Source organism: Gallinula chloropus (genome assembly GCF_964237585.1).
Source record: "Gallinula chloropus genome assembly, chromosome: 11".
NCBI classification, from domain to species: Eukaryota; Metazoa; Chordata; class Aves; order Gruiformes; family Rallidae; genus Gallinula; species Gallinula chloropus.
This window is the reverse complement of record NC_140096.1, coordinates 19,075,529-19,102,178: the sequence shown is the minus strand read 5'-3', so window position 1 is coordinate 19,102,178 and position 26,650 is coordinate 19,075,529. Positions and strand designations below refer to the sequence as shown.

The following is a 26,650-nucleotide window of genomic DNA, read 5'->3' as shown; positions in this document are numbered from 1 at the left end:
ACTGTTTCATGTCCACATCTATTCTTAACAGGTTTTCTTTTTTAGAAGTAAGCAGGTAGAATTCCTTGCCTAATTTATGCATCCTTGTTTCTGCAGGTCATAGGGGTGGATAAGGCAGATCCAGCCAACAGGGGAGTCAGCATTAGTACCAAAGGAAAAACAGCTTTTCGCTTCACGGAGGTTAGAGATTTTGAACAGCTTGTGGCAAAGCTCAGAATGAAATGCAGTGCAACTTCAAGTCCACAGCACGTCACCAATACAGAGGTAGCTGCTCTGCTGATTATAATTTCTTAGTTCCTGTTCCTAGGATTAAGCTGGTGTAGTCTTAGATTACTAAGAGTTTCCCTATCATTGTCAGTATTTTGCTGTGTAATGCAACATGCTTATATTTAAGCCTGAATCTAGACACAAGATGGGTAAGAGTGTCTGCTGTAGTGCTAGATTTCAAGTTGTCTACATTTTTTTCTCTTTAAAAGACCCTGTTCCCATCTCTTGTCTTCAGACCTTCACAAACAAAAGTCCAGCAGTCTGATGGAAAATTATGCCTAGCAGTGTCATTTTCTGCTAGGTGACTGTTTGGTTTGGGAACTTGATGGAATGATTGTAAAGATTTTTCTAGATATGAAGAGATGGGTATGTGTAATTTCATGAGAAATAAGAAAGGAGTGACAAAACATCCCTAACAATAGTTGCTGAATGTCTTCTCTGAAGATTTTACTCTGAAAAGACCAAATGGAATCCACTGGAGTAGCCTCTGCAGTGACAGTTGAGTGGAGAAGCATACAAATTAATACCTTTTGGTAGAAAATAATCAGCATAACAGCAAAATCTCTACCTTGATATTTTGATTCATATAGGTTAATAGGCCAAAATGAGTAATAAAAGCAAGATAGTTTGATATCAGCAGAAATGCTCAGCTGATAAGGGCACAGCACAGCCCTGGAAGACCTGAGTGGTACGGGCTGCTGCAGGGGAACACCTGGAAGACCTGAGTGGTACGGGCTGCTGCAGGGGAGCATTCCCTTTTAGATTACCATATTGTGGCTTATATCTGCATCACTTTGACTTGCCATTCTGAGTCCCACACCTCTAGTTTTAAGGTGTAGAAAAATAAATAACTGTGCCTGTATGAAAGAGGAGATGTTAAACAATAGTGCTACTATGAATGCATTCTGGTTTGGGTTCATTTAGTTTGTTTTCCATCAGGTTTTGAAAAACAATCCAGGTTTTAATGCTTGTTTTCTAAATGTTCTCACATTTCTGTATAGTTCAGTATATTTTTCCATTTAAGTTAATGTTTTTCTTTTGACTTCAGTGGTGATGGATGGTCAGACTTCCCTATCTAGTACAGTTCTCAGTATGCATATTTGTCCTTTCATATTTAAGTTTTTGACACTGGAGACCTTTTTCCCAGCCTCCTGAAAGCCCTGCTGTGCAGAGCAGGCATTGCTCATTGTCATTTCTTTTACAAGTGTATCTGCTGCCTGTAACTTAATATAATAAACAGTGATGGTCTAGAAGCAAAATGGTTTCTGGTGTCAGTGCTGGTTGAAGGATTGTTTGGCATTTATAACTACCACTCTTAATTTATTTTTTTCCAAGGTTTCAGCTGGTCCTGCCTCTGACAGTCCAAAGGATTTGGATGTGGCACCATCAAAGATGGGTCAGAGAGATAACAGCAAAACTGTCAGTACTGAGGCCCTAATGACTGTCTACCATCCTCAGGATGCTGAGAATTTAGACTCTAAAATGGTAAGGGAGAAAATGGCCAGCAGTTTTTGGAAACTAATAGGAAGGGACTGAAGTGTATTCTGCTGATTTCCTCTGGGGGGTTGCCAATCTACTTTCATCTGCATTTTCTGTATTTGGAGTCCACAGGGTGCTTCTTCATGGCTCCTTTCAATTTTCTGCTCATCTTGTTTAATAATGATATGCCTTATCTTCATGGAGCTAATTCCTCCTGCTCTTCCACCCCTCGGGGAAGAGTTGGCTGTTTGTTTTGTGATAGTGAACGTGTTTCATATCAATCTGAATTGACAAGATAAAAAGTCACTACAGACTCTTCGGGAGCAAGGAGAATGTTACGAAAAAATTGACTTTGTTTCTTCCTTCATTCTTTGGCACTTCTGTCTAACAAAGTTATGCTTCAGAGAATGTTTCTTTAATTGTTTTTTTTTTTTCAGTAGGGCACTTATTTTTGCTTTTACATACTGTGTGGAAGAAGACAGAAAGGTTTTATTTTCAAATCAAGTCTTTCCACGAAACTGGGTAAATTAAGATGTGGAATTTTTGGTATTAGAAATAGCAGAAAATAAGCACCCTTTGGGCAGGAGAAAAGGGAATACAGATTTAAAATTCTGCTTTTTATGCTGAACAACAGTGGATAGAATCTACTTCTTTTGGCACTTTTACTTGCTTTAACAGTGTTAAATCTTACTGCTGCTCTCACAGAGAAGGTAGTGGGAGTGTTCGTGCTGTCTCAGCCCTGCAGCCTCACATGGGTCGGAGCACCTCAACATCAGTTGCTTCAGAGAAATTGAATTGCACTTTAGGTGCATAATCAATACCTTATTGATAATTTTGAACTTTACAAAGGATCTATTTCATTGCTTCTACTATCTCTATCTCCTTCTACTCTGCAGGTAAAATGCCTGTAACTTCCACTTTGGGTTGGTATTTTGTGCCCGTTTCCATTTTGTGAAGCAGGTGTTACTTAGGTGCCTGGCCCCACTGAAGTTCAGATGCATGTACTGTTGTCCTTTATGTTGACAATAATTGCTAGGTTATAAAAACATTCTATCTGGTTGATATTTGATTAAATGCAAAGCCTGTATGGCCGTGTGTGTTTTCATCTGTTCTCCTCCTAAATCCAACTAGACTTCATTCTCCTGCACGTGTTCCCGGTTATTGACTCTCTCCTAGTGCAATTTGCAGATTAGGTAAATAAACCAAGGAAAGATTGAGAAACCATGGGAGGATGATGATACTGATGTCCTGCCATCCCTCTGTGTGCTTTCTGCCCTTTGCAGCCATTCTGTTCCAAATCTGTCAGCTAACAGAGTGCAACAAAGTGGGATGAATCAAAAGGGAAAAAGGAAGCAACCTGTTTTGCCTGTTGAGTTCTGTGGGATATTATTTAATCTCTAACACAGTTAGTACGTTTTTATTGCTGTTAGCAAGGAGCAGTTTATAGACATGTTGAAATCAAAATATGTTAATCAGAGTAATTAAGCAGCTGTCTGTGGCAGTGAGTTGGCTTCGCAAATAATCACTGCGCTGATTTCATTGTGCCACTGTGGCCAAATACTTTTTCTCATATTAGAGCTCTCGAGCTGGCAGGGAGAAACCTGCCACCACACATAAGCAATCTGAACCTTCTCATCATCCTATTTTTGCTAGTTGCCTTTGCTGCTGCTTTCATTCAATATCATATTTTTTCTTCCTTTCTTCATTTACCCTTTACCAAGAGAATGTTACACTGTGTATCACAAAGCAGCAATGAAAATATGGGTTGTTTTAAAATTGGCCCAAGTTACAATAAGCAGATTTGTTTGTATGCATGCATGCATGCATCATAAAAACACATATATTTATTTCCCTGGGAATAGCTGAAAAAGAACCTTACAAGAGGAAGCTTTTTGCTATAGGAATTTTATCAAATGTTTACTTTTCTTATCCATTATTTTGAATGCCACCTTTCAGCATACTTAATGCTTGTTGTCTTCTGCTTTTCACAGTTGAAAGAAAAAATGAAGGAACAGTCCTGGAATATCCTCTTTGTTGAACGGGGACACGGTGTCAGTATGTTTCGAACAAAGAAGACTCGAGACCTTGTTGTAAGAGGGATCCCAGAGGCACTAAGAGGAGAACTCTGGCTACTCTTCTCAGGTACTGCACAGCAAGTGTAATTGATTCAGTTTTGTGGACTCTATGGATATTCTAGTTACTGACTGAACCTAGTCTGACAAAAATGGTCTTAATTCTGGCAACTCGTCCAAGTCTTTCTGAAGAAAGGCAGTTCAGAATATTGAACAGTATCATTTTATCTAGTATTTTGTTTTGTATTGATTTAAACTAAACCTGCATCTGTTTCTCTTACAACAAACTCAATTGAAAAACAATGATAAGAATGCATGGTCTTCCAGGGGACAGTCAGTTTCAGCAAAGCCTCTTTACTTGCTCAAACAAAGCACATGATTGTGGGATTGTGTTTCAATTGTTTTGGTTTAAGCTTTCAGAGAGGATAGTGTTACCACACACACACACACACACACACAAAATGTTTTCCTGGCAGATAATTTGGCTCTAGTTATATGCAGCAATTTTCCTATATGTTGTTACTTCCTTTAAAGAGTGAGATGTACAGGAATCATGGACTTTCTTATGCATATAGGATCTCATGCCAAAGCTCTGAATGTACTTTTGTGGCTTTATTCTGTAGAACACACCTTTGTCAGAGCGCTTAACTTGAGGTAAGGAGGCCAAGGGAATTAAGATGACTCCTCTACAACACCTCTGTGTGATTTATGTTTCTGTTCACTGAAACACTTAGAAAAGCAGCAGCCACCAACTTGATCAGTCATACAAGAAGCTTGTGTCCGATTCAGAAAATGAGCTGCAGATTTTGAGGAGCCACCCAGGACCTGCTGGCTGTGCTGACTGTGTTCCCTGAGCCAGAGCTTTCTGCTGTTCCAGAGGATCTGTTTACTGTAACAAATACGTCTCACACTCTTCACTCAGCCTACTGTAGGGCAGTTCCTTCTGTGGATATGTGAACATGGATTATCTTTCCTAGTGTTCTTTGAGCATTTACATAGGCATTTGTGTTTCGTTGTCACACATCTCTGTTGTGGAAGGTGTTGACATAAAAGTTACAAGATTAATTAGTTAAATATCAGTCCTTTGTCCAGTTTTTCAAATATATTCCCAGCTCTATAAATGGAAAGGTATTGTGTTTGTCAGAAAGCTTGGTCAAAAGTGCAGTTGAAAGGAAGCCTTCAATCCAGACCCCAATGAAACAAACAAGTAAAAATCACCTTTATGGTAGAAAGTGACAGGTTTCCTTCAAGCCTTATTTTATTTTGCTTTTCTGTTTTCATTTCAGAATAATTCCATTAATTTTGGTAGAATTACTCTGATACGTTACTGCAGTAACATCTACTGATTCATGTGGTACCTCAGTGGTCCCTGAAAACTCGTACACAAACTGCAGACAGTCACATAGATACTTTGGTGTTGTCCTGTAATACTGTGCAATACTATGTGTTGGCAGGTGCTGTAAATGACATGGCATCCAACCCTGGTTATTACACCCAGTTGGTGGAAAAGTCCTTGGGAACTTGCACTTTAGCTACTGATGAAATTGAACGAGATCTACGGCGCTCCCTACCTGAGCATCCTGCTTTTCAAAGTGACACAGGAATTTCTGCACTCAGGAGAGTTCTTACTGCCTATGCCTACAGGAATCCCCAAATTGGATATTGTCAGGTATGGAAGTTTGGAGGCCTTGACTGTTGGTTGTCTAAATATTAGCTCATGATGGCAGTAGCGTGGCACCTCATAAAATCAACCACATGAATGTGTAGTGGTTTCTTGCTCAGTGGTTCACTTTTCTTATTACATCCTACTATGTAACATGAGTTTTCATATTGTATTTGAATTTGTTACTAAGTGCTGTTATGTCTGCCTGATGTACACCTTTGGATTCTTTCTAGACTTTTAGAACTTACAAATATTTTTCTGTAGTTGAAGTTTCTGTATTTAATGATGTAGAGACACCGGGTACAGCTGTAGGATGCCTAGTTGTAATGTGCTTTCAGAAATACAGATTCTAACAAATGACAACAGTTGCGTTTTCACCATCTTTCCCCATAAATGCTTCCTTTTCTGTTGGACTGTTGCAGGCAATGAATATTTTGACATCAGTCCTTCTGCTCTATGCGAAGGAGGAGGAAGCGTTCTGGCTGTTGGTTGCTGTGTGTGAGAGGATGCTACCCGATTATTTCAACCGCCGGATCATTGGTAACATCCATCTGTCTCTTTACCCATCTGGACTCGAGTGTAAATGATTGTTTGTAAGAACAAATGTAAGGAAGGAGCTGAGGGTGGAGCAGTGGAGAGGGACTGTTGCATTTGGTTCAGTATTGTGAAGCAGGAAATGGAGGCTACAGAGAACTTCCCAAGATGACTCTTTACGCAGGAGTGGAGATGATTTTCGGATGTTGCTTATTACTCTAAGCTTAACTACTTGGGTAGTAGTCAATTAGACTATTATACTGTTCTTTTGGAAATATAGCTGTAATTCATACTGTTTCTTTGAAGCTTAGTTGGCTTAAATAAAGGAGAAAGAGTTAGTCCAGATCCAAACTTAGTCTTTGATCTCAACTTGCAGTGGTGTATACTAGGAGCAAATCCGATGTGAAGTTTCTCTCTAATGGTAGAGGGGGTGCATTGGCTGTCAGGAGACTCATTGGCAGTAGCCACGCACCCACAAAAGTGCTAACACACTTCACAGTGTGCAGCAAGGCTCTGGACCCACACATAGAGCACGCTGCTTCCAGCATGGGGAACGAAGCCAATGGTTGCACGCAGCTAGGCCAGTGTTTGCTTTTACAACAAAGCTGTGTTAGGATGGGGCTTTACTTCTGGCTGGTGCTCTGCAACAAGTATGCTTCTCTGTATTAAGATCTGGGTGGTGGTTTTGTTATCCTTTCCCTGCAGGTGCCTTGGTAGATCAAGCCGTGTTTGAGGAGCTCATCAGAGTTCATCTGCCTCAGCTGACAGACCACATGACGGACATGACCTTTTTCTCCTCGGTCTCTCTCTCCTGGTTCCTTACCCTTTTTATCAGCGTGCTGCCTATTGAAAGTGCAGTCAATGTGGTGGACTGTTTCTTCTATGATGGAATAAAGGCAATCTTGCAGCTGGGTCTTGCAGTGCTGGAATACAACATGGAGAAATTGCTGACTTGTAAGGACGATGCAGAAGCAGTCACTGTTCTCAACAGGTATCAGTATGGCTGTTACTCGTACAGGCTGTGTAGCTGCTGCTGTAATTGCAAATAGCTAAGTCGTTCTGGGGTGGCTGAGAAGACATTTGGCCAAGACTTCCAAAGACTTCAAAGGAATCAGGTGTTATATTGGGCTAAAATTCTGGAAGGGCTGGCTGGAAAGTGTGCCTGGATCCTCTGAAAATTCCATCCTCCATTAAAGTTCTTCTAAAACCATTGCCATATTGTGTATCTTAGAGTAAAGCGACCTGGGTTCTGCCTGGAATTCAAATCACTTAGAGAAGGTGGCTTCCCTTAATGCTGAGGTTATCTGCAGCACACTCAGACTGTTCCCAATGGTTTAGGCATTAACTGACTGACAACATACTCTGCAGCTCAATTGTGATTCAGGCTATTGGGTCCTCTGCTGCCAATGGCCTAAAATAGAAATGAGACACAAGCAAATACAATGAGGACAATCATGAGCAGATGTTTGCTCTATATCAGTATTTGAAGAATAAATGCAAGTATGCAATATGAAATGCATTTTAAGTTATGCATTGCAAGCAAAACTTGCTCAGTTTTTGCTCTGCTACCTACCTAAGACACCATGCAGCCTATTTATTGTAAAAACTAGCTATACTCATTTAAATATTTAATACTTAAAACCCCGAACAGTAAGAGCACATTCACCCAGTTTAAATACATTTAAATTTAAAATGAATCAGTCTGGTGAAATTTTAATTTTCACTTGAACCAAACAAGCTGCTGTTTCCACTTGACACCCAAAATTTTTGATGACTATTATGAACTCCTTTCGACCTCTTGCTTTCAATATTCTAACTGGCTGTGCCACTTGTGTTGCACAGTTCATCCAGCCTGCAGCACGCTGTTGTATTTTAAACATTATGACAGTAGTTTGTCTCTCCTCATGAAAATGAAGCTCTCAGTCCGTGGATACATGTTCCTTGATGTTGGCAAAGGAACTGACCAGCCTCAGTGATGGATCTGTTTAGGCTGTGTATGTAGGGGAGATGAACAGCTGCAGATCAGGCATGTCTTGGCTTGTGCATCTGAGGGAATAAAGATTGCCTCAGTCACAAGCCTCTTGTCCCCTCTCCCAGTTATGCAGTACAGCCTTGCTAGGTGGATTAGAGAACCAGGGGAATGCCGACTGGAAGGGACCTTGGCAAGTCTCTGGTCTAATTTCCCACTCAGAAGAGGATTGTTGCTGGCAGTAGGTCACATCAGCCATGTTATTGTCTAGCTGGCTCTTAAAACCTCCCACAGCTGGAAGCTCTGCAACCTTCTCTGAGTAGCTGGTTCCCATGTGTGTGCACCTTTGTTACTATTACAGCATGTTTGTGCCACTCGTGCTGATATTCTTTGCTGTTTCCCATTCTCTGTGTGCTTTTTCTTCAGTAGATGCTGATGTTCTTGCTTTGTTGTGATAAACTGGTTCCTGCTGACTTCTCCTGTGTTTGCTTTGTGCAGATTTTTTGAGAGTGTCACTAACAAAGACAGTCCTTTGCCTCCAGCTGTGCAGCAGGGCTCCAACCTCAGCGATACCAAGAGTGACCATCCAAAAGTGGACATTACCGACCTGATCCGAGAATCAAATGAAGTATGTGTTCTTGTGGGTATGTTTTCACACCCCATGCAGTGTTTTCATTGCATGGGCTACCTTAAAAATACTGCAGCCACATTGTATAAACTGGAGCAGAAAATCTGGATTGGTAGAAATTGGGCTCTGTGTTTCGTTGTGCTTCACTGAAAACCCTGTAGGTTATGGGGTAGGTTTGTTTTGGTATTGTTTTGGGGTTTTGTGTTTATTAATTTGGGACTGATCACTGCACATTGCAGTAATGGTAACACTCGACAACCCATGCAGGAAACCATGTACTTGAGTAGTTAATTGTATGGGTTAAATGACTGCTCAGAGATGTGTTGGGTGAGGAAGACCAATTATGATCATTTAACACTTTATTTCAATTTTCAAGTTTGATTTTTGCAGCATCTAGCTTTTCAGCTCTGCACTGCGGAGGAAATAGGTCTAGCTTCTCCTTTTCCTTTTGTCCTCAGATTTTCATGAAGTGTTTCCTTCCTTGGCATGATTTGTATCAGGGTATTAATCCATTTGTAGATAGGTTTCTGCTTAGCCCACCTGAAGTGAGAGGGAAGCTGAGAGAAGAGATTTGTTCATATCTTGTTTTCCTATTAGCTGGTTTCTTCTATCTACATGATACTTCTATCTACATGATGATCCACAGTACAGCTCTCTGAAAAATGTCCTGGTTCTGACTCAGAAGAGGTGAACTAGCTGTACTTCATATAATTTAGGAACTGCCTCTTTTGATTTTTACTAAGAGGGCTTTGCCTTTACTAGGATGAACAAAGACAACAATCAGAAAGTCAAGTTCTCTTGAAGTGTCTTTACAGCTCTGGGCTAATAATACAAAGCACCTGTGCTTCTACTGTTGTTTCAGAAGAATGTAAAATAGAAGAATCATGTTTGTAAGATGGTTTACAATTCTTATAAGAAGTGTTGCAAACTACTATGGGTCTGTCTTGTCACAGTGAGATGTCATAGAGGGGATGAATACTTGCAGAATAAAGAACAGAGGTGGTAAATAATGGTGTGCTGTATATTGTATTTTGAAGTGTAAGCTGAAGCTTTGACAGAGATGAAATCATTACTGAAAGACAAAGCAAAAGAAACTCCCTTTCTTCTTCCCCTGCCTTTGCAAGCAGGGACTGGATTCAAGTAATAGCCTCTGATTTGTTATGGTTTTGAACATGGTTTGTGTTATCACTTCCCTTCCTATTCTGATCTTTTCTTTTTCTAGCTTCAACACACCCAGTTCCTCTTACCCTTCCTCAAAGCTTATGTGCTCAGAGTCTTTATTATTGCAGTTTTTCCTATCTTGGTTAAAGTGTATTGCCAAAAATAGGAATAACACACACCATGAAAAAGCTTCTGCAAGTCCTGCTAGTCTGGTTGCTCTCAGAGTTTGTTAGAACCACCGTGCACATGGTGTGTGGTGATCATGGTTGGGCCAAGGCTTCCTGGTTGTGTGTGTTGCTGCAGAGGGTCAGAAACCTTGCAGCAGTAAAGTAGTAGTCTATCCACTTTCAGGTCTACCCACTAGACTGAATTTCCTCATAGAAGGAAATTTAATTGATTTGACATCATCTTGATAAAGAATGTTGGCCCATTTTGATTTATCTTCTCTATTTCTATTTCAGTTTTAATTGTTTAAATTGTTAATTTGTTCCATGATTTCTCTGAGAATTTGTTTCTAGTTTTTGTCTACTATTCCTCTTTTATTTAGAGACACCTTCCCTGTCCTTCAGAAACTGCTGAGTTAGCAAGGAATGGTTCAGAAATTACTTCAGATAATTTCTAAAGTTCACTAGAGTGGACTTCAAGCCCTGACAACACACACCTCTTAGACTTTGTTACCCTGCAGTAGTAGTCACCATGTGGTAGTAAAGCTGGACGTAGAACCAACGTGCAGCAGAATCCCTTTGTCTTCCCACACAGTGCTCCAGTTCCTTCTTTCTCCATCACTCCTTGGAACACTTGCCATTTTAGAAAGGATGTTACATCTCTCATCAATTATTTTTGTTTCTGGGATCTTCCTTTGTGTCCATACCTGTACTGTACTTAGATGCAAGACAAAAATATCTGCTTAGTTGTGTCTAGCAAGAGTTGATTTAATGAGCTGATGCTGTTCCTCTCAGAGATACGGTGATATTCGATATGAGGATGTGGAGAGCATGCGCTGCAGGAACAGGCTGTATGTCATCCAGACATTGGAAGCTACAACCAAGCAGAATGTGGTGAGTGACTAGGGAGAGCTAAACCCTTCCCTCTGATAAAATCTGTTGCCTTGTGGAAAATTCTGGGAAGAACTACATTTTCCAGGGCCAATTATGTAATTTTATATGCTGAAATCCCTCTTGTCTGCAGGGTGTCTGTGAACAGAGGTTTGGCCTGTGACGCTTTTGGTCTGTGAATCACAATGTGACCTTCTGTAACACCATTGCAGACAGCTGCTAAAAGCTGCCATCTCTCTGACACTTTGCACTGATTGGACCAGGCTGACCTGAGCTTCTGTCTGCTGTTGTTAAATTGTCAATACATTTCTCTTGGGTGCACAGAACACTGTAAAACGTCCACAGTGCTACAGTAAACACTTTATCACCTGCATTTTCACTCTGGGAAGCAATCCCAAATGTCACTGGGGATTGTACTGCATTCAACAAGGGTTGTTTTTTGGCTGTGGTGTGTGTGGGTGTCCAGTAACTTCAGCTCTTCAGCTGCTAAAATCATCCTTTAAATTCACCCCCCTGATGAAGGTGGAGGTTGTGAGGTGCTTCCCTTTGCCTGTTTTTTTCCAGTAGCTGCTTTCCAATAGCTGATGATAATACTTCCTGTAGTAAATGTGGCTTGCAGCAACTGATACTAAAGAGCATTTAGCTAGATGACAAATGTTATATTTCATTTTACAAAACATATCTGTTGTGAAGATGGAACCTGGTCCTGTAGCTAACTTTGTTCTAAAAAGCTGTGAACAATTTTTTGGTTTTTAATTTAAAAGCTGAGGATTCAGCTTCACTGTTGAGAACTGTACATGCACTGGCCCATTATAAAGGAAGCTCTATGTTATATTGTTGTAAATATCTCCTGGGTTTCATAGTGTAGTCACAATATATACAAGTAATGTGACTAGCTTTAAGTTCCCTTTTTGGGGGGAAAAATAATTTCTTTCAGTTTATGATTTTCTGACTACTTTGGAAAATAAGTTCTGTGCTTACACCTAATTGGAATATTCAAACAGTGTTTTAATGTACTGTTAAATCTCCCATAACTTTATTCTACAGGCTTATTCCAAAGAGGAAAGAATCATTAATTAATATTCCCTTAATTTTGCTTTAGCTACGTGTTGTGTCCCAGGATGTGAAATTCCGTCCTAGTGACCTTGAAGAGCTTTATGAATTATTCAAGGTACTGTGCCATCTGCCCCTCTCCCCAGACATCAGTCTGAATGGTGGGCTGTGGTAAGGGGTGAAGCAGCTCTAATGAATTGAGGTAAAAGCTAGATCCAACCTACGTTTTACACATCAGCTTTAAATGGAATTACATAGATATTGTCCCCTGAGAAAGAGGTGGTGTTTCAGGAGATCTAACGTTTTTATCTTCTCTTTTCAGAAGGAGCACTTCCTGTCCTGTTACTGGAATGTAAATAGTCCTGTTTTGCAACATCACGATGCCAGTCTGCCCTACCTTGACCAGTATCGGATTGATTGCCAGCAATTCAGGGTTCTCTATCATCTCCTGAGTCCCTGGACACACTGTGCAAACAGAGACTCGCTGGCACTGTGGACGTTCAGGCTGATGGATGAGAGCTCTGACTGCCTCATAAACTTCAAACAATTCGCCTGCGTTCTCGGTACGACACCTCCCCAGACACGTAACACGTCCGCGAGGGAACTCGGTCTTAGGAGCGGTCCTGGAGTGTCTCACCTTCCCTGTAAAGAGCCAGGCAGACTAACCTCTGGACTTTGGGTCAAGCAGTCTGGGTTTTATCGTGTGACGTGAAATGCAGAGACTCTTTGAATGGCAAGCCAAAAGCTCCAAGTAGATTTCTAAGCTTGAGACTTTGAGCTGCACTATTTAGGTGAATGACAAAGGCTTCAGGTTACAGAACTCTGCTCTCACTTTCTCACCTGTGTTTCACCATGAGATAGCTGACACAAGGTTTTACAAACGAGTCATTTTTTCCTAAGATTTTAATCTCCTGGAGAATATTCTCCTACTTGAGATTAAATTTAAATATGGCTTTACCATCAAAGTATCAGAGCATTAGGCAATGGGGTGATCTCATTGCCCGGTTTGTTTGGTTGATGATAAATGCTTCCTCATACTAAGCTGTCTCACACACAGATTGTGCAAGATGACCAATGGCTTATATCTCTGGGGAACTGAAAGTTTTCTTGACTTACTACTCTGTTCCTTTCATCTTGTTTTCAAAATGGTATTGTTCAGGAATACAAAAATTTAGAGGAAAAATGGGTGATAGTTCCTTAAGCTCCCTCTCTAATTATACTGTATGTAAGGTAGGACACACGTCCAGTTTCAATCTCCATGGGATCTCGCTCTTGAGTTTAAGAGGGTGTCTAAAAGCTTGGTCTATTTGAACAGACTCTCTTGCCTCTTTCCTCTGACAGATACCATGTATAATGGAAGTTTCACTGACAAACTCAAGCTTCTTTTTAAGCTGCATATCCCTCCAGGTAGGTGAGAGGCATTTGGGGAGGGCTCTTCCTGACTTTTATCAACTTTGTGTGGGTTTTTTTTTTTTTGCCCCTTAGCTTTACTTTTCTTCCTGTTGTCACCAGTCCTGGTTATGGTACAGTCTGGTAGCTGTGATACAGATGCATATTTCTTCCAGAGTCATGCATTCTTCTGGAGCAACTTCATCTGCTCCAACACCATTTCTCTTCATAGTGACCATCTGTCTGTACAAAGCTTTTGCTTTTTATCACTGCTTTGGTAATGCTTGGAAGCCCCAAAACCATTTTATTAATTTATTTATTGCAGCTTTTACTGAAGTAGAATCTCTGAGCCCTTCCAAAGGTGCTGATCTTTCAAAAGAAGAACTGATCCACTTCAGCCAACTCAATGGTAAGCTCCAGAGTGCTTTGCTTGGAGAATATTGGAAAGAATCTATTAGTTCATGGTGAAAAATGAGGAGTTTTCTTCTGAAAATAGCAAATCCAGTAAATTATAGCACTGTTAACAAGAATCCTCTGCAAAGATCTTTTGTAGGTAGTTCCATTTCATACAGTAGTGCAGGATTTGTGGTATTGAGTCTCATGACTGAATTCAGAGGTGTTTACATGGAGGTAGGGGACCAATTTGGCCAGTGCTTTTCAGCGTGGCAAGCACCCCATGGCAGTGGTAGTTGAAGTGATGGCCACTTCCCTTTTGCATTCAGGGCATGAAGGGAGGACATCTCCTACCTCAAGAAGTAAAAGTCAAATGCATCATTATTTTGAGTCACGTAAGCAAGTGTTTCAAAATCCTTTGCTTACATTTTAAACCAAGCAAGCTGAAAAGGTTTTGTGTAGCCTAAGTTTATGGAGTTGATCAAATACTCTGTTGGGTAAGCAGTGAGGTTTTACTTCTTTGGAAGACAGGTGCTTTTTGGTTTTCAAAAACTATCCAAAAGTGCCTTACAGAGGTACTGTTCTCACCACTGTTCAAGACGTGGGCCCTGACATTGTGAAGATTATTTGCTTGATGTAACTGATGGCAGATTCCTTTGTGATCTCCAGCCTCGTGGTGGCTTCTATTTTTATAGACAGTATACAAATCTTACCATGTAGTTTCATCTTGACCCAGTTTGTGTTGAGAACATAAGGGTGAGTTGGGGGTCTTGCTCCTCAAGGAAGGAATTTTTGATAAAAGGAAGTGAACCATTGGTCCTTCTGTCTCAAATAAATAAGTCTGTCTTTTTTTCTTTTTTTTTTTTTCTCCTCCTAAACTGTAGTTTCATCTGTTGAGGATGGTCTTGAAAGTTATTCTTTGAGGAGCAGCCCAGAAAAAGGTAAAGAATCCTGGAAACACATTTGGTAACCATGTCTTTTGTGAGAGTAAAGCTGGGAAAGTGTGTGGTGACAAAAGATACCGATTAACTAGCATAGTGCTAGCATTGTACCTACTTTTCTAAGTATGGTTCTGGGGGGCAAGAGGGTAAAATAAACTCTGATCCTGTCTGGTCCTTGGCCCCACCACTCTGTTGAGAAGGATTGGCATTGAAGATGCCAGTTCTTTTGCTCATCCCTCATGGGAAGCTCTCAGTTCTTCTCTGTTCACCATCTTTTTTGTTTTGTTCTGTTTTTCTTCTTGTCAAGTAGGGAAGGGGAAAGTCGACATTCAGGCATACCTGAAGCAATGGCAAGATGAACTGCTTAAAAAAGAAGAGAACATCAAGGATTTGCCCAGAATGAATCAGGTAAACTGTGTGTTTGGATCGTATTTAAGTCTGGTTTCGATGGCTGTTTATCCTTTAAGTCTGATTAATGGTTTTCTAAAGGATTTGTAGGAACCCTTAAATTTCAGACTTTCACACTAATCATTAAACTGTGGGGGGTTTTTAACTGCTGCACTTGTAAGCTTGTGAAAAGAGGGACTTACACACACCTCAGGTTTATCAGGGCTGGTCCACGCCCACGCTGCCCTTGGAGCAGTTGCTGTACCAGGTGCCTAGCAGCAGCTGGCACTGGGTTTTGATCACCATGTGTAGTGAAACAGGACAGGTGTGTCACTGCTCTCTGAACAGCCTCCTCTGTGTCTCTCTGTAGTCTCAGTTCATCCAGTTCTCAAAAACTCTGTACAATCTGTTCCACGGGGACCCCGAGGAGGAGCTGCTGTATCGGGCTATAGCCGTGGTCACCAGCCTCCTGCTGAAGATGGAAGAAGTTGGGAGAAGACTGCAGAGCCCCACATCACCAGTCAACTGTCCCATTGCTGTTATGGAGGTGCCTGCTGAAATCCCTAGGAAAGGGCAGGAGGAAAGCAGCTCTGAGCAGACTGAGGGCAGCAGTGCCCAGAGAGTGAGAGGGAGCCACGAATGGTCTTTTGCCTTTGAACAGATCCTTGCATCCTTATTAAATGAGCCAGCCTTTGTGAGATTTTTTGAGAAGCCTCATGACATAAAAGCTAAAATAGAGAGTGCTAAAAACTTACAACTTAAAGCAAGAACCAGAGTGTAGTTTTCTTTACCTTTGACTCTGAATTAACCACGTAAAGCGATTACAAATGAAGGTTGTTAGGAGGGAAGTTGAGTCTGGTGTTTATATAGGGGACAGAGTTTGAAGAGTCAGCTTTAAATATCAGATTGTAATGTAAATAAAAATAGTTTAAAAATAGTTTGAAGCACAATCACTTTCTTGCATTGTTCATAAGCTTCTCTCCAAAAAAAGGACTGAATAAGAAACTGTCTTTACCACACCATTCAAATATGCAACATTGCTTGGAAATCCTGGATGTCACCTGCTGCAGACCTCTCTGAATGACAGCTCTTAGTGTTCAGTTCTGTGACTGTGATAAAACAAGTGACTTCCAGCCATTTGCACATAAAAGGAGTATTGACAGCTTAGAGGTTGTCTTCCAGGTTAGATTAATTAGTTATTTACAGATTTGCACATGGACTGGGATCAAAGCAGGGTGAAGACTTAGGAATAGAGGCTGTGGTAGGCACAGGAGCTTGAGTTTAGAGAGGAAAGTTGCCCTGCTCTCAATTCCTCTGCTTCAGTGGTCCTGAAGTCTTGCAGATTCCAGCCCCTCACCAGCAGTTTGCAGCGTGCATTCTCCAAGCCCCAGTCTCAGTATTTGCAATAAGCAACTGGTTTCCTGCTTTTCCAGCTCAGCCTGTGTATGAGTTCTCTCTCCCAGTTTCATACCAGTCCTCCTCCAGTACAGGTGAAAAGGATGGATGCTTCTTTGCTCATCCAGGCTACACACAGATGCAAAAGTGTCCTTCATCCTGTGAGAGGAGCCACTGTTGGCTGCTTAGGAGCCTGCTGAGGGACTGTATAGTTTTCCTCATCTTTGGAAAGCCCAAGCACAGCCCATCCTTAGCTGCATCACAGTTAGCCAACTGCTAGGGACCCACTACAGCTGCTCCTTTACCTACCCTGAGTCCATACCTCAGCCTAGCAATTTTTCTTTCTGTTCTGTAGCTCTCTGGATTATTGCTGCTGTAATATTTTCAGTCTGCCAGGATTCATGGAAACAAGAAAATCCTCTGGAATCTGACTTGGAATTTTTAATATATAAAAAGTTATACAGTAAAGATGCTATAGGGGCAAGCTCTGCCAGCCTTAATGCTGATAAACGTTGGCCTTGAACCTTTGGTAGCTGGTGCTAGAATGCCTTCAGAGAAAGAGGGGAGGAGCTTGTATCTGAACAACAACATAGTAAACTGGGACTCTCTGCCAAGCCAGTTAAAAGGGGCTGTTTCTAAAGCCTGTGTGACAATCTTTCTCTGCAGAGCAGCGTTATTTTTATACTTTGCATGGTTTTTGTAAAGAAACAGAGTGGGGCTGGTGTCATTCACTGAGGCTTCTCCTGCAATAGTGATGTGAATGAAAAATAAAGGGAATTCTGATGCGTTGTGAACACTTTGTGAAACACCATCGTGGCCATTGGTGTGAAAGTGCTCATGCTGCTTCTAAAGAACAGAGTTTTGATCAGGAGCAGTGAGTACATGAGTTATTTCTTTTGCTCTCCCCCGTAGTCTCAGGTATTAATGTAAAAAAATCAACAGTAACTGCAAAAACTACATGATATATGTGAGAAATGAGGAAGCTGTTTTCCAGGAGCCTTCACAAAACGATTTCACTTGATACAATATAATACTGATTTGTATTTTTATGCATAGAATATAAAAAGTAATTTATCCATTTGTATGGATGTTTCAGAGGGAAAGTAGGGCCAAACTCTGTTGCTTTTAAAATGTATTTACTCACTGTTTTCCTAATGTTGTTTTAGATATACAACGTAGATGATATTGTTGTTCTAGTCCAGGACGTACTCAGATAAGGTTTGCTCAGTGAGTAATTCTTCTGCAAATAGCCATGCCAGAATTAGTAGACTCCCATGGAAATAGAGGCAGCTGCCCATCCAAAAGCCTTTCTAAGTTGATGAAGGGTATTACCAGTTTCAGGAAGGAGTTAAAGCTGTGAGCTGTTTGCTAAGCAAGGTAGTGCAGAGGCATGAAAGTCTTCAGACTCAGTAAAATGTTTTGGTTGAGAACCAAGCTGCTGAGCTCAAAATGCAGAAGCCTGTGCAGAATACAACAGCCTTGGGACACAGCTCAGTGGTTCAGCTGTGCAGACCCAGCACCTTCCAACATACCGGTTTCTACTAGTGTCAGTCCAAGGGACTGTAGGGCCATCGCCAGTTCTGTAGTAGCACCTCAGCTGTCATAACTATGTATAAAGAGAGATTACCAGCACATATATATATATATATATATATATTTAAAAAGAATAAATAAGGTGAGCAGTTAGGATATGCAGGGGAACACTAACTTTCGTTAACTGCCTGGATTTGCTGTTCAGTTTGTTTACATTTTGCCCCAGAAGGGGTAAGGTCTGTAAGTGGCTCCCATAACACAGGCCCAGCCAGACTGGGCAGCGTGGCCATGCCTCCAGCCCCAGCAGCACAGGGGGGGCAGCGAGGTCGCTCCCACGTGCTGGCAGCACTGAGGCACCTGCCCAGCTGGCAGGTTCTTCCTGCTGGAGCCTGCATGTTACGGGCTGATCTGGGGAGATGGAGCTGTAGCAAGTGCTGGCTGATTCTAAGGAGCACCCTGAGGTGTCTGCTGGGCTGCTTCCACCACGTGCCGTACCAGAGACGCTTGTTCTTTGCTCATGATGGAGTAACTCTGGAGTTAGTGTCTAGTTCCTTCCCTTCCCTTTCTTAGGGTGCAGAAAGGTTGGCTAACAAATACTTTCAGGCTTTGAGGGGACCAGGGCGTGAGATCTCTTTCCCTTCTTCTGTCTCACAGGACCATGCCTCACTACTAAAGCCCTGTGCAGTCAGGGACAGATCCCCATGCAATACAGCTTTTGGGCCAGCTGAAGTTCTTGGTGATGCAAAGATGACCCAGGCTGCCACCCTGCCGTGCTAGGCGGTGCCAGGCGTGCAGGCTCCTCGCAGCTCGGCTGCCACATTAAGCAGAAGTGTGAGCAAGGAGGCTGGTGGCTGACCCAGAATTACTCAGCCACTTCCCCAGGGGGGACTTTCCATTCAAACTGCAACTTGGAAGATTTTTTACAAGTGTTTTTGAACTTTGAACTGTTCATTCACAAAGGGAAGCAGTGGGGTTCAGAGAGTTTGGATGTGTCATTTCACGGAGCCATGTTACTTTTCTTCATGAAGTTACCGGTCTCCTGTTGGGTCAGCCATAGGAGAGGAAGGGACCTGCACCTGCAGTGGGGTCACCAGTGTGGCTTGGCAGCTCTGCCCTGTTCACATTGAAACATTCCCAGTGCTGTTAGCATGGGCTGTGCAGCCCTTCCCGGTGCCCAGACCGTCCTCACTGGCTCTGTGCAGTAAGAGGCCTTTTCTGGAGCGTCACCGTTAGCCAGGGCTGGCCAGCACAGCTGCCACTGCCCCTCTGCCTTCTACTGGGAGGCTGTTCCCTGCTCCAGATGAGCAGTGGCAGCAGGACACGCAAGGACCTGGCTGTCCGACCTCTCCGTGTGCTGATTTCAGGGCTGGAACGCCCCAGGGGAGGGAACAGCTCAAGTAACAGTGATGAAACCAGGAGCTGTTCCCACCGACAGGGAGAGCAGCTGGTAATTCAAGCAGCAGCGTTCCCAGGAGATGGAAATGGTGGCTGCCATGTGGTCAGGGAAAGCAGCCTGTGTTTCTGCACCTTCCTCCAGCAAGCCACTTGCTCCCCTCTCCAATGGCTGGGTAGTGATGTGCTGTCTATCTGAAGAGTTTGCTACAGCACGACTAAGCAATACCTGTGTGGTGAGTTTATTGGAAGTTTCTCATACAGTTGTAACATGAGAGGTTCTTGAGGGCGATTACAGTTATCTGGCCTGAAACAAAAGGAAATATTCCACTTTGTTTCCAGAAAAATAGACTCTCCTCTCTGTTTTGCTAGAGCTTTGTCACTTTACCAAGCAGGCAACACGTGTGTGTTGGCAGGTTGGCTTTTTATACAATGTATTGGATGCCCAAGTGCTGTAAGACAAAGGGTGTTAAATAAAAACTTGTTTCATTTAAGAAAAAATAAAAAACAATCTGTGTTTGAGGCACTGTTATTTCTCCTGAGGGACTGTTTCAGCAGTTCCTTCAAGAACATTGGTCATTTTAAGGCTGCATTTAGTCAGGGCTTTCCAAAGCAAGGACCAAGCCAGAAACCAGGCTAGGACGGCAGCCTCCCCTGGAGTGGGGGGGCGGGGAGGGGGAATGAAGGAAACAGATTTGAAGCCTGGGCCTGCTTCAGGGCTGAGCCAGAAGCGAGTTAGCCCAGGCAGGGCACTGGGACGTGGGGTTTGCATCCAGATAAAACATTTGCAGTGTGTGGATGTGCCTGCGCTGCCTCTGATGCCGCCTTCTTTCCAATGCAACCGGTGCCCCTACTGCTTCGGGCTCTGGTCCTGGAAATCATAGAGTCATAGAACCATAGATGGGTTTGGGTTGGAAGGGACCTCAAAGATCACCTAATTCCACCTCCCTGCCACAGGCAGGGACACCCCCCACTAGCCCAGGGTGCCCCAAGCCCCATCCAGCCTGGCCTTGAACACTGCCAGAGATCCCAGGGCAGCCACAGCTTCTCTGGGCAGCCTGTGCCAGGGCCTCACCACCCTCCCAGGGAAGGATTTCTTCCTAAAGTCTAATCTAACCCTGCCCTCTTTCAGCTCGAAGCCATTGCTCCTTACCCTGTCATTGCACTTCCTGATGAACAGGGTGGGGGGGTGGTGGTTGTGGGAGTGGTTGGGGGGGTGAGGGTGGTGGGGGTGGTGGGGGGTTGGGGGTGTGGGTGGGGCTGGTGGTGGTGGTGGTGGGTGAGGTGCTGGGGGTGGGGGTGGTGGGGGTGGGATGGTGGGGTAGTGGTGGGGGGGTGGGGGTGGTGGTGGGGGGGGGTGGTGTGGGTGGTGGGGGCTGTGAGAGTGGTGGTGGTGGTGGGGGTCTTGGTGGTGGGAGTGGTGCGGGTGGTGGTGGGGGTTGTGGTGGGGGTGGTGGGGTGGGTGGGGGGGTGAGGGTGGTGGGGGTGGGGGGGGGGGTGGAGGGTGGTGGGGGGGGTGGTGGTTGGTGAGGTGCTGGGGGTGGTGGGGGGTTGGGGTTGGTGGGGGTTGGGGTGGGGGTGGTGGGGGTAGTGCGGGGGGTGAGGGTGGTGGGGGTGGGGGTTGTGGTGGGCGGTTGGACCTGATGATCTCTTGAGCTCCTTTCCAACCCCTGTGACTGTATGATTCCCCTCAGAGCTGCTCTCAATCCATTCTTTGCCCAGCCTGTAGCTGTGCTTGGGCTTGTGCTCATCCATTTGCAGGACCTTGCAGTTGGCCTTGTTGAACTTCTTACTGTAGTGCCCATAGATCCATCTATCCAGCTGAAGTTCCCTCTGGATGGCATCCTCTCCCTTCAGGGTGTCAACCTCCCCACACAGCTTGGTACCTTCAGCAAACCTGCTGAGGCTGCACTCAGTCCCACTGGCCAAGTCACCGACAAAGAAAGATGCTGACCAAGGCCAGTCCCAGGACTAACCCCGAGGAGCACCACTTGTTCCAGACCTCCACGTGGGCATTAAGTCATATACCACAACTCTGAGTGCGCCCATCCAGCCAGTTCCTACAGAGTGGTCCCTCTGGCTAAACCACGTCTTGCCAATTTAGAGGCAAGACTGACGTGCTGGACAGTGGCAGATGCCTTGCACAAATCCTGGCAAATGATGTCTGTCATCCTTCCCTTGTCCACAAGGTCTGTTACTCCATCATAGAAGGCCACCAGACTTTTCAGGCCTGAATTGTCCTTAGTGAAACCATGTTGCCTTCACCAAACAGCTCCTTACTCCCCTTGGGCCCAAGCACCGTCTCCAGGAGGACCTGCTCCATGGTCTTGCCAGGCACAGAGGTGAGAATGACTGGCCTGAAGTTCCTTGGGTCTTCCTTTTCCCTTTTTAAAAATGGGAGTTATGTTTCCCCTTTTCCAGTCACTGGACTGGTAAGACCTCTCAGATATGATGGGGAGTAGCTTGGCCACGTCATTTGCCAGTTCCTCTGGGGCACGTGGATGCACCTCATCAGGTCCCATGGACTTGAGCACCTTGAGGGTCCTTAGGTGGGCTCGAACCTGACCTGACAGGCAGTTCCTCATACTCCAAGTGCCTTTGGTGATTACAGCTCTTGCCAGTGAAAACTGAGGCAAAATTAGTTCTTGGGTACCTCAGCCTGCTGCATATCCTAGGTAACCAGGTCACCCATCCCCCCCCACCTCTGGGCTTGGAGGAGGTGACCCTTGAATACTAACCAGTTGTCTTGGATTTTGTCCCATTGTACCCCACCCTGCAGTTTCCTGAAGAGGTCAAAGCCCACTCTCCTGAAGTCCAGGCTAGTGAGCTTGCTGTGCACCTGCCTTGCTGCCCTGAGGATTTGGCCCTCCAGCATTTTGTGGTCACTGCAGCCAAGGTTGCCCTTGAGCTTCATGTGCCCTACCAGCCTCTCCTTGTTGGTGAGAACAAGGCATAGCATGGCACCCCCCCCCCAGCTTTTATCGCCTGGAGGAGGTTGTTATCATTAACACATTCCATCCAGGAACCTCTTGGATTGCTTGTGCCCAGCTGTGTTATCCCTCCAACAGATATCCGGGTGATTGAAGCCCCCCATAAGGACCAAGGCTTGTGAACATGAGGCTGTTCCTATCGGTCTATAGGGTGCCTCATCGTCTCAGTCTCCCTGGTCAGGTGGCCTGTAGCAGACCTCCCCCCCATGATGTCCTTGGCACTCCCTCTGATTCTAACCTCAGGCTCTCAGTCAGCTCCTCAGCCATGCCCAGGTGGAGCTCCATACACTCCAGCTGGTCATTGACATAGAGGGCAACACTCCCCACCTCGCCTGCCCTGCCTGTCCTTCTTAAAGAGCCTGTATCCTTCTGTCCTGACACTCCATTCAGCCCCCCATGTCTAATGCCCTTAAGATCATAGCCCTGCAGGCACCCACACACCCCCAGCTCCTCCTGGCTGTTCCCCACACGATGTGTATTTGCCCAGGGGCACGTCAGCCGGCCCCCAGTGAGGCTGACTTACTAGCTGGAGTTCCTTTCAAGTATGTTCCCAGTGGCTCCCTGTTGGTTCCCTCTGCTTCAGGAGCCCCTGGGGGCCACCCTTAGACTTCCAATGTGCTGCAGTGTGCCCAGGATGCCCCTGAGCACCAGGGTGATGACCCTGCCCGGCCCCTCCAACCTGGGCACGTCCCACAGCCTGTTCTAGGCAAGGTTGATGCCATCCCCCTCCCCTTTTGAGCTTAGGTTAAAGCTCTGTCAATAAGCTGTGCAAGCTCCTGGGCAAAGACCCTTGTCCCCGTTGAGCGCGACGTCTCCCATCGGTGGCCGGTAAAGCCGGCGCTGCGTAGGCAGCAGTGTCAAAGAACCCAAAGTGGGGGCAGTGACACCAGCCACATAGCCAGGTGTTTATGGTCTGTGCCCCTCCCTGTTCCTCTCATCATGACTGACCACAGCCAGAAAGAGGGAGGAAAAGATAACCTGTGGTCCTGACCCCTTCAGAGACCATCCCAAGACCCTGGAGTGCCTTCTGATGGGTCAGCATCGCGCTCTGCGGCCGCATCTGCACCCACATGGAGCAGCAGTAGTGGAGCACAGGCTGAGGCTGGGGAGGCTCCTGGCAACATCTGTAACGCTCTGTCTCAACCCCCATCCCCTTCATCCTACGCGTGTGCGCGACGGCTGCAGCTCCTGGGGAGCAAGGAGGGTCTGACCCCCAGTGTACCCACACCACCCAGGGAATAACACCAGCACACACTCGGTGGGAGGTCTTACAAGTAGTATTTTAATTCTTTTTTCTTTTTTCTTCTTTTTTTTCTTTAAAATACTATGTACACTCTGTTTAAAGCTTGTCAAATGCACAGCCCCCCCACAATGGAGCTGTGCAGGGACATAGATTCAGGACAAGAATAGTAATATCTTTACTTCATCTTCATAAGACGCTTCCTCTTTCCCATTACAAAATACTTTTAAGAATAGTAACATTTATAAATGTCTCTATATTCAACAGCATATAAAATAAACCAAGATTTATACTCAATTCTAAGCGTTTTTCTTTTTTTTTCTTATTTTCCTTTTTTTTTTTTTTACACAGAGTATATACAATATGTACAGTAACTTTTCACTGTGTCTGTCAGATCAGCCTGATGACACCCACCAGGCTGTAGCTTATATGTACAAACACGCTAAAAGTGCAAGACTTTATTCATTAAAGCTGCCTGTGTTTTCAGAGGTCTGGAATTGTGTGGCCTATAGGTACACATTTATACAGAGATATACAAGTACACACGCATAGATGTATGTTAAAAATACAGAGCTCTGTATATCTAGAGAGAGAGAGAGAGGGTATACAGGTGCTTGTGTACTAGAAAGCCCCAGAACGTTCACGGCTAACGGGCTGACACTGACATGGCACAGTCAGTCCCGGTCCTACCCTCTGCTTGTCACCAACAAGCCACCAAGTCACGCGTGTGTTTTCTCCTAAGTTGGTGTGACCCAACCCCACCAGCAGCTCTCAATTCCAAATGGGTCCCAAAAACACAGGTCGTAGCTAACACCGAGGTAAACAAATACAAATCAACCTGAATAAAGAGATTTATTTATCCATATCTATTTTTGAGAGGGACAATGTAAGGCAAAAATCCCACGGCCGTGGCTCAGCCTTCCCCCAGCCCGGCCCCAGCCCCAGCAGGGACCGTGGGATTTCATCCTTTGGAGCAGGTCTGGGAAACACGGCTCTGCCTGTGGGGCAGCGCTGGGATCCGTGCTGCCGCCCAGCAGCCAGGCCGGTGCCTGGGCTGGATGCTGGGAATAAAAGGGGAGGGGGGCACATGATAAAGTGCTGTTTAGGTCTCTGTTTTAGCAAGGCCAGTCTAACATGTAAACATCCTCGCACACCTCCTGCGCTCCTCGCTGAGAGGCTGCGAGCAGGGGTAGCGGTGTCTGTCTGTCCGTCCCCTGCCCTCACTGTCTGCGCAGCCCAGTGCTGCCATCAGAAGGGCTGTCCCCACGGTACAGCCCCATCCGGCACACCCACCGCCCCCATAACCCCCTAAAACCCTCCCCCCCAACCCTCTTGTGTTGGCCTTGCTTTCAAAGCCACAGCCATGCCAGGAACCTACACTGCCTTGGCTGACTCCCTACCAAGTCCTGTTAAAAACTCCCAATGACCCCCCCTCCCAGGCCCCTGACCCCAACCCCCACCTCCAAGATACATCTGATTGACACCTGCCACGCCTGGGCTTGCTGGGACACTGCAGGACAGCCATGGCAGTGTGTTGGGGAGATGTGGGTTTCATGGCAGGACAGGGAAATGCACGTCCCTTCCCTGCTCCCAGCTGCACTGGGCCACCAGTTCCGTACAGCCCAGGAACCCCAACATTCAAGTGTGTGTTTGGATCCCTGCTAGTGTCAAATCTTGGGGGGGCAGAGAGGGCACCACCCAAACAATCCCTATAAAAATACAACCCCTCCTGCCCCAGCCCCACAAGCAACCCTTGGTCTTGGACTAGGGAGGGGAGTCCCCCAAAACAAATAGTGCTTTAAAAAGAAGAAGATAAAAATTAAGAATTATTTCCTACTGCAAAGTCTCCACATTGGCCTTTGCTTTTGGCTGCATGTCCACCCCTGTCCCCACTGAAACAGCCTGGTGCTGGGCACCAGCCCCACCACGGGCAGCACATCCAGACCCTGCTCCTTTGCCCAGGGCGACTCAGCGGCTGGGAAACAGCCCCTTGTGCAATGGGGCACAGCTGGGGCAGGTGGTGAGTCACCAGACGAGCTGCTGGGAAGCACCCAAAACCATGTCTGGGGCAGAGCTGACATGCTCCTGTCTCCTTCCTGAGCTGGCTGAGAAAGTGAGGCTGCCCCAACCCCCTTTCATCAGGATCCTCTGCCCTGTGTCTGGCCCCAAAGCTAACACGTCCATCTGCGTGTGCGTGGCCTTTGAGGGACCTGAGCGAGCTCCAGCTGTGGCTGTGGCTATGGCATGAAACCTCTCCAGCTAGAGAGAGAGTACCCTTGGCCATCCCCATCTGTTCTGCACGTTGACTTTCCCGGTGCCCCCCTTCCTCCAAACTCAGGGCAGCTGGGCATTGCCAGCTCAGCACCAGCATCCAGCCACAGCAGCCGTGTGAAGAGCCAAAAAGCAGCTTGCACAGGAGAAAAAGCAAGTGCTAAAAGTAAAAAAAAAAGGGGGGAGGGCAAAGAAAGAGCCTTTGCTTTGCTTGGGCTTAACAGCAGTTACCAACTAAGCCTTCCTTACCCCTTAAGGTTAAACCAGCTTCCTTAAACCAGCTCCAACTGCTGGGTGCTGGACCTGGTGCTGCCTAACCGCTTTCTTGCAGAGCTTGTAGGACCGGCCTTACCCCCGCCTCGGATCGGGCTCTAACAGCGCCCAAAGTCAGCAACCAGCTACTAACTCCTCAACAACCGGACACTTGGATTTTTCCTTTGGAAAGACACGAACAGTAGGGACACTGAACTATACACCCACTGAGGAATAAACCTTTTCTGTCTGTTTGTTTTTCAATTCATAAATATAAACATGTAGGTAAAAAGCGACGCTTTACAAAAATACGCTTTATTGCTGACCCTGCGGGCGCGTGACCGCGCCCGCGCCGCCGGGAGCCCGCGGTTCGGGTTCGCCAAACTGAAACGTGACCTGGCAAAACCACAACGTTTGCGGTCGTAACGCTGCTCTGAGCTTGCTCCTCTGTTCTGATGTCCAGAAACACACACAACTACAGCACTTGAAACGAAACAACCAACAGAAGTAAAAGAAAGAAGGAAGGAGTAAGGATTCTCTGTCTGTAACCTGAAAAATATTTGGCTACAGGGAGTAAAAACCATAT

At 45.2% G+C, this 26,650-nt stretch overlaps 1 protein-coding gene across 2 annotated transcripts in view; it reads left to right on the top strand.

Moving 5' to 3' along the window:
* Positions 1-15,832, top strand: part of TBC1D8B (TBC1 domain family member 8B) — a gene marked incomplete at its 5' end in the record, with an annotated part of 33,751 nt that extends 17,919 nt beyond the window's left edge. Inside the window, 15 exons of one of the 2 annotated variants that reach the window (XM_084269059.1) lie at positions 97-264; positions 1,603-1,752; positions 3,738-3,888; positions 5,273-5,487; positions 5,904-6,021; positions 6,721-7,006; positions 8,483-8,612; positions 10,733-10,831; positions 11,931-11,999; positions 12,204-12,444; positions 13,223-13,288; positions 13,596-13,679; positions 14,548-14,604; positions 14,915-15,012; positions 15,362-15,832. In XM_084269059.1, the coding sequence (XP_084125185.1) occupies positions 97-264; positions 1,603-1,752; positions 3,738-3,888; positions 5,273-5,487; positions 5,904-6,021; positions 6,721-7,006; positions 8,483-8,612; positions 10,733-10,831; positions 11,931-11,999; positions 12,204-12,444; positions 13,223-13,288; positions 13,596-13,679; positions 14,548-14,604; positions 14,915-15,012; positions 15,362-15,772 (2,343 nt within the window). In that variant the 3' untranslated portion in view covers positions 15,773-15,832. Of the gene's footprint in view, positions 1-96; positions 265-1,602; positions 1,753-3,737; positions 3,889-5,272; positions 5,488-5,903; positions 6,022-6,720; positions 7,007-8,482; positions 8,613-10,732; positions 10,832-11,930; positions 12,000-12,203; positions 12,445-13,222; positions 13,289-13,595; positions 13,680-14,547; positions 14,605-14,911; positions 15,013-15,361 lie in introns of both variants that reach the window. The other variant, XM_084269060.1, reaches the window with a different exon arrangement.
* Between the last annotated feature and the right edge of the window lie 10,818 nt (positions 15,833-26,650).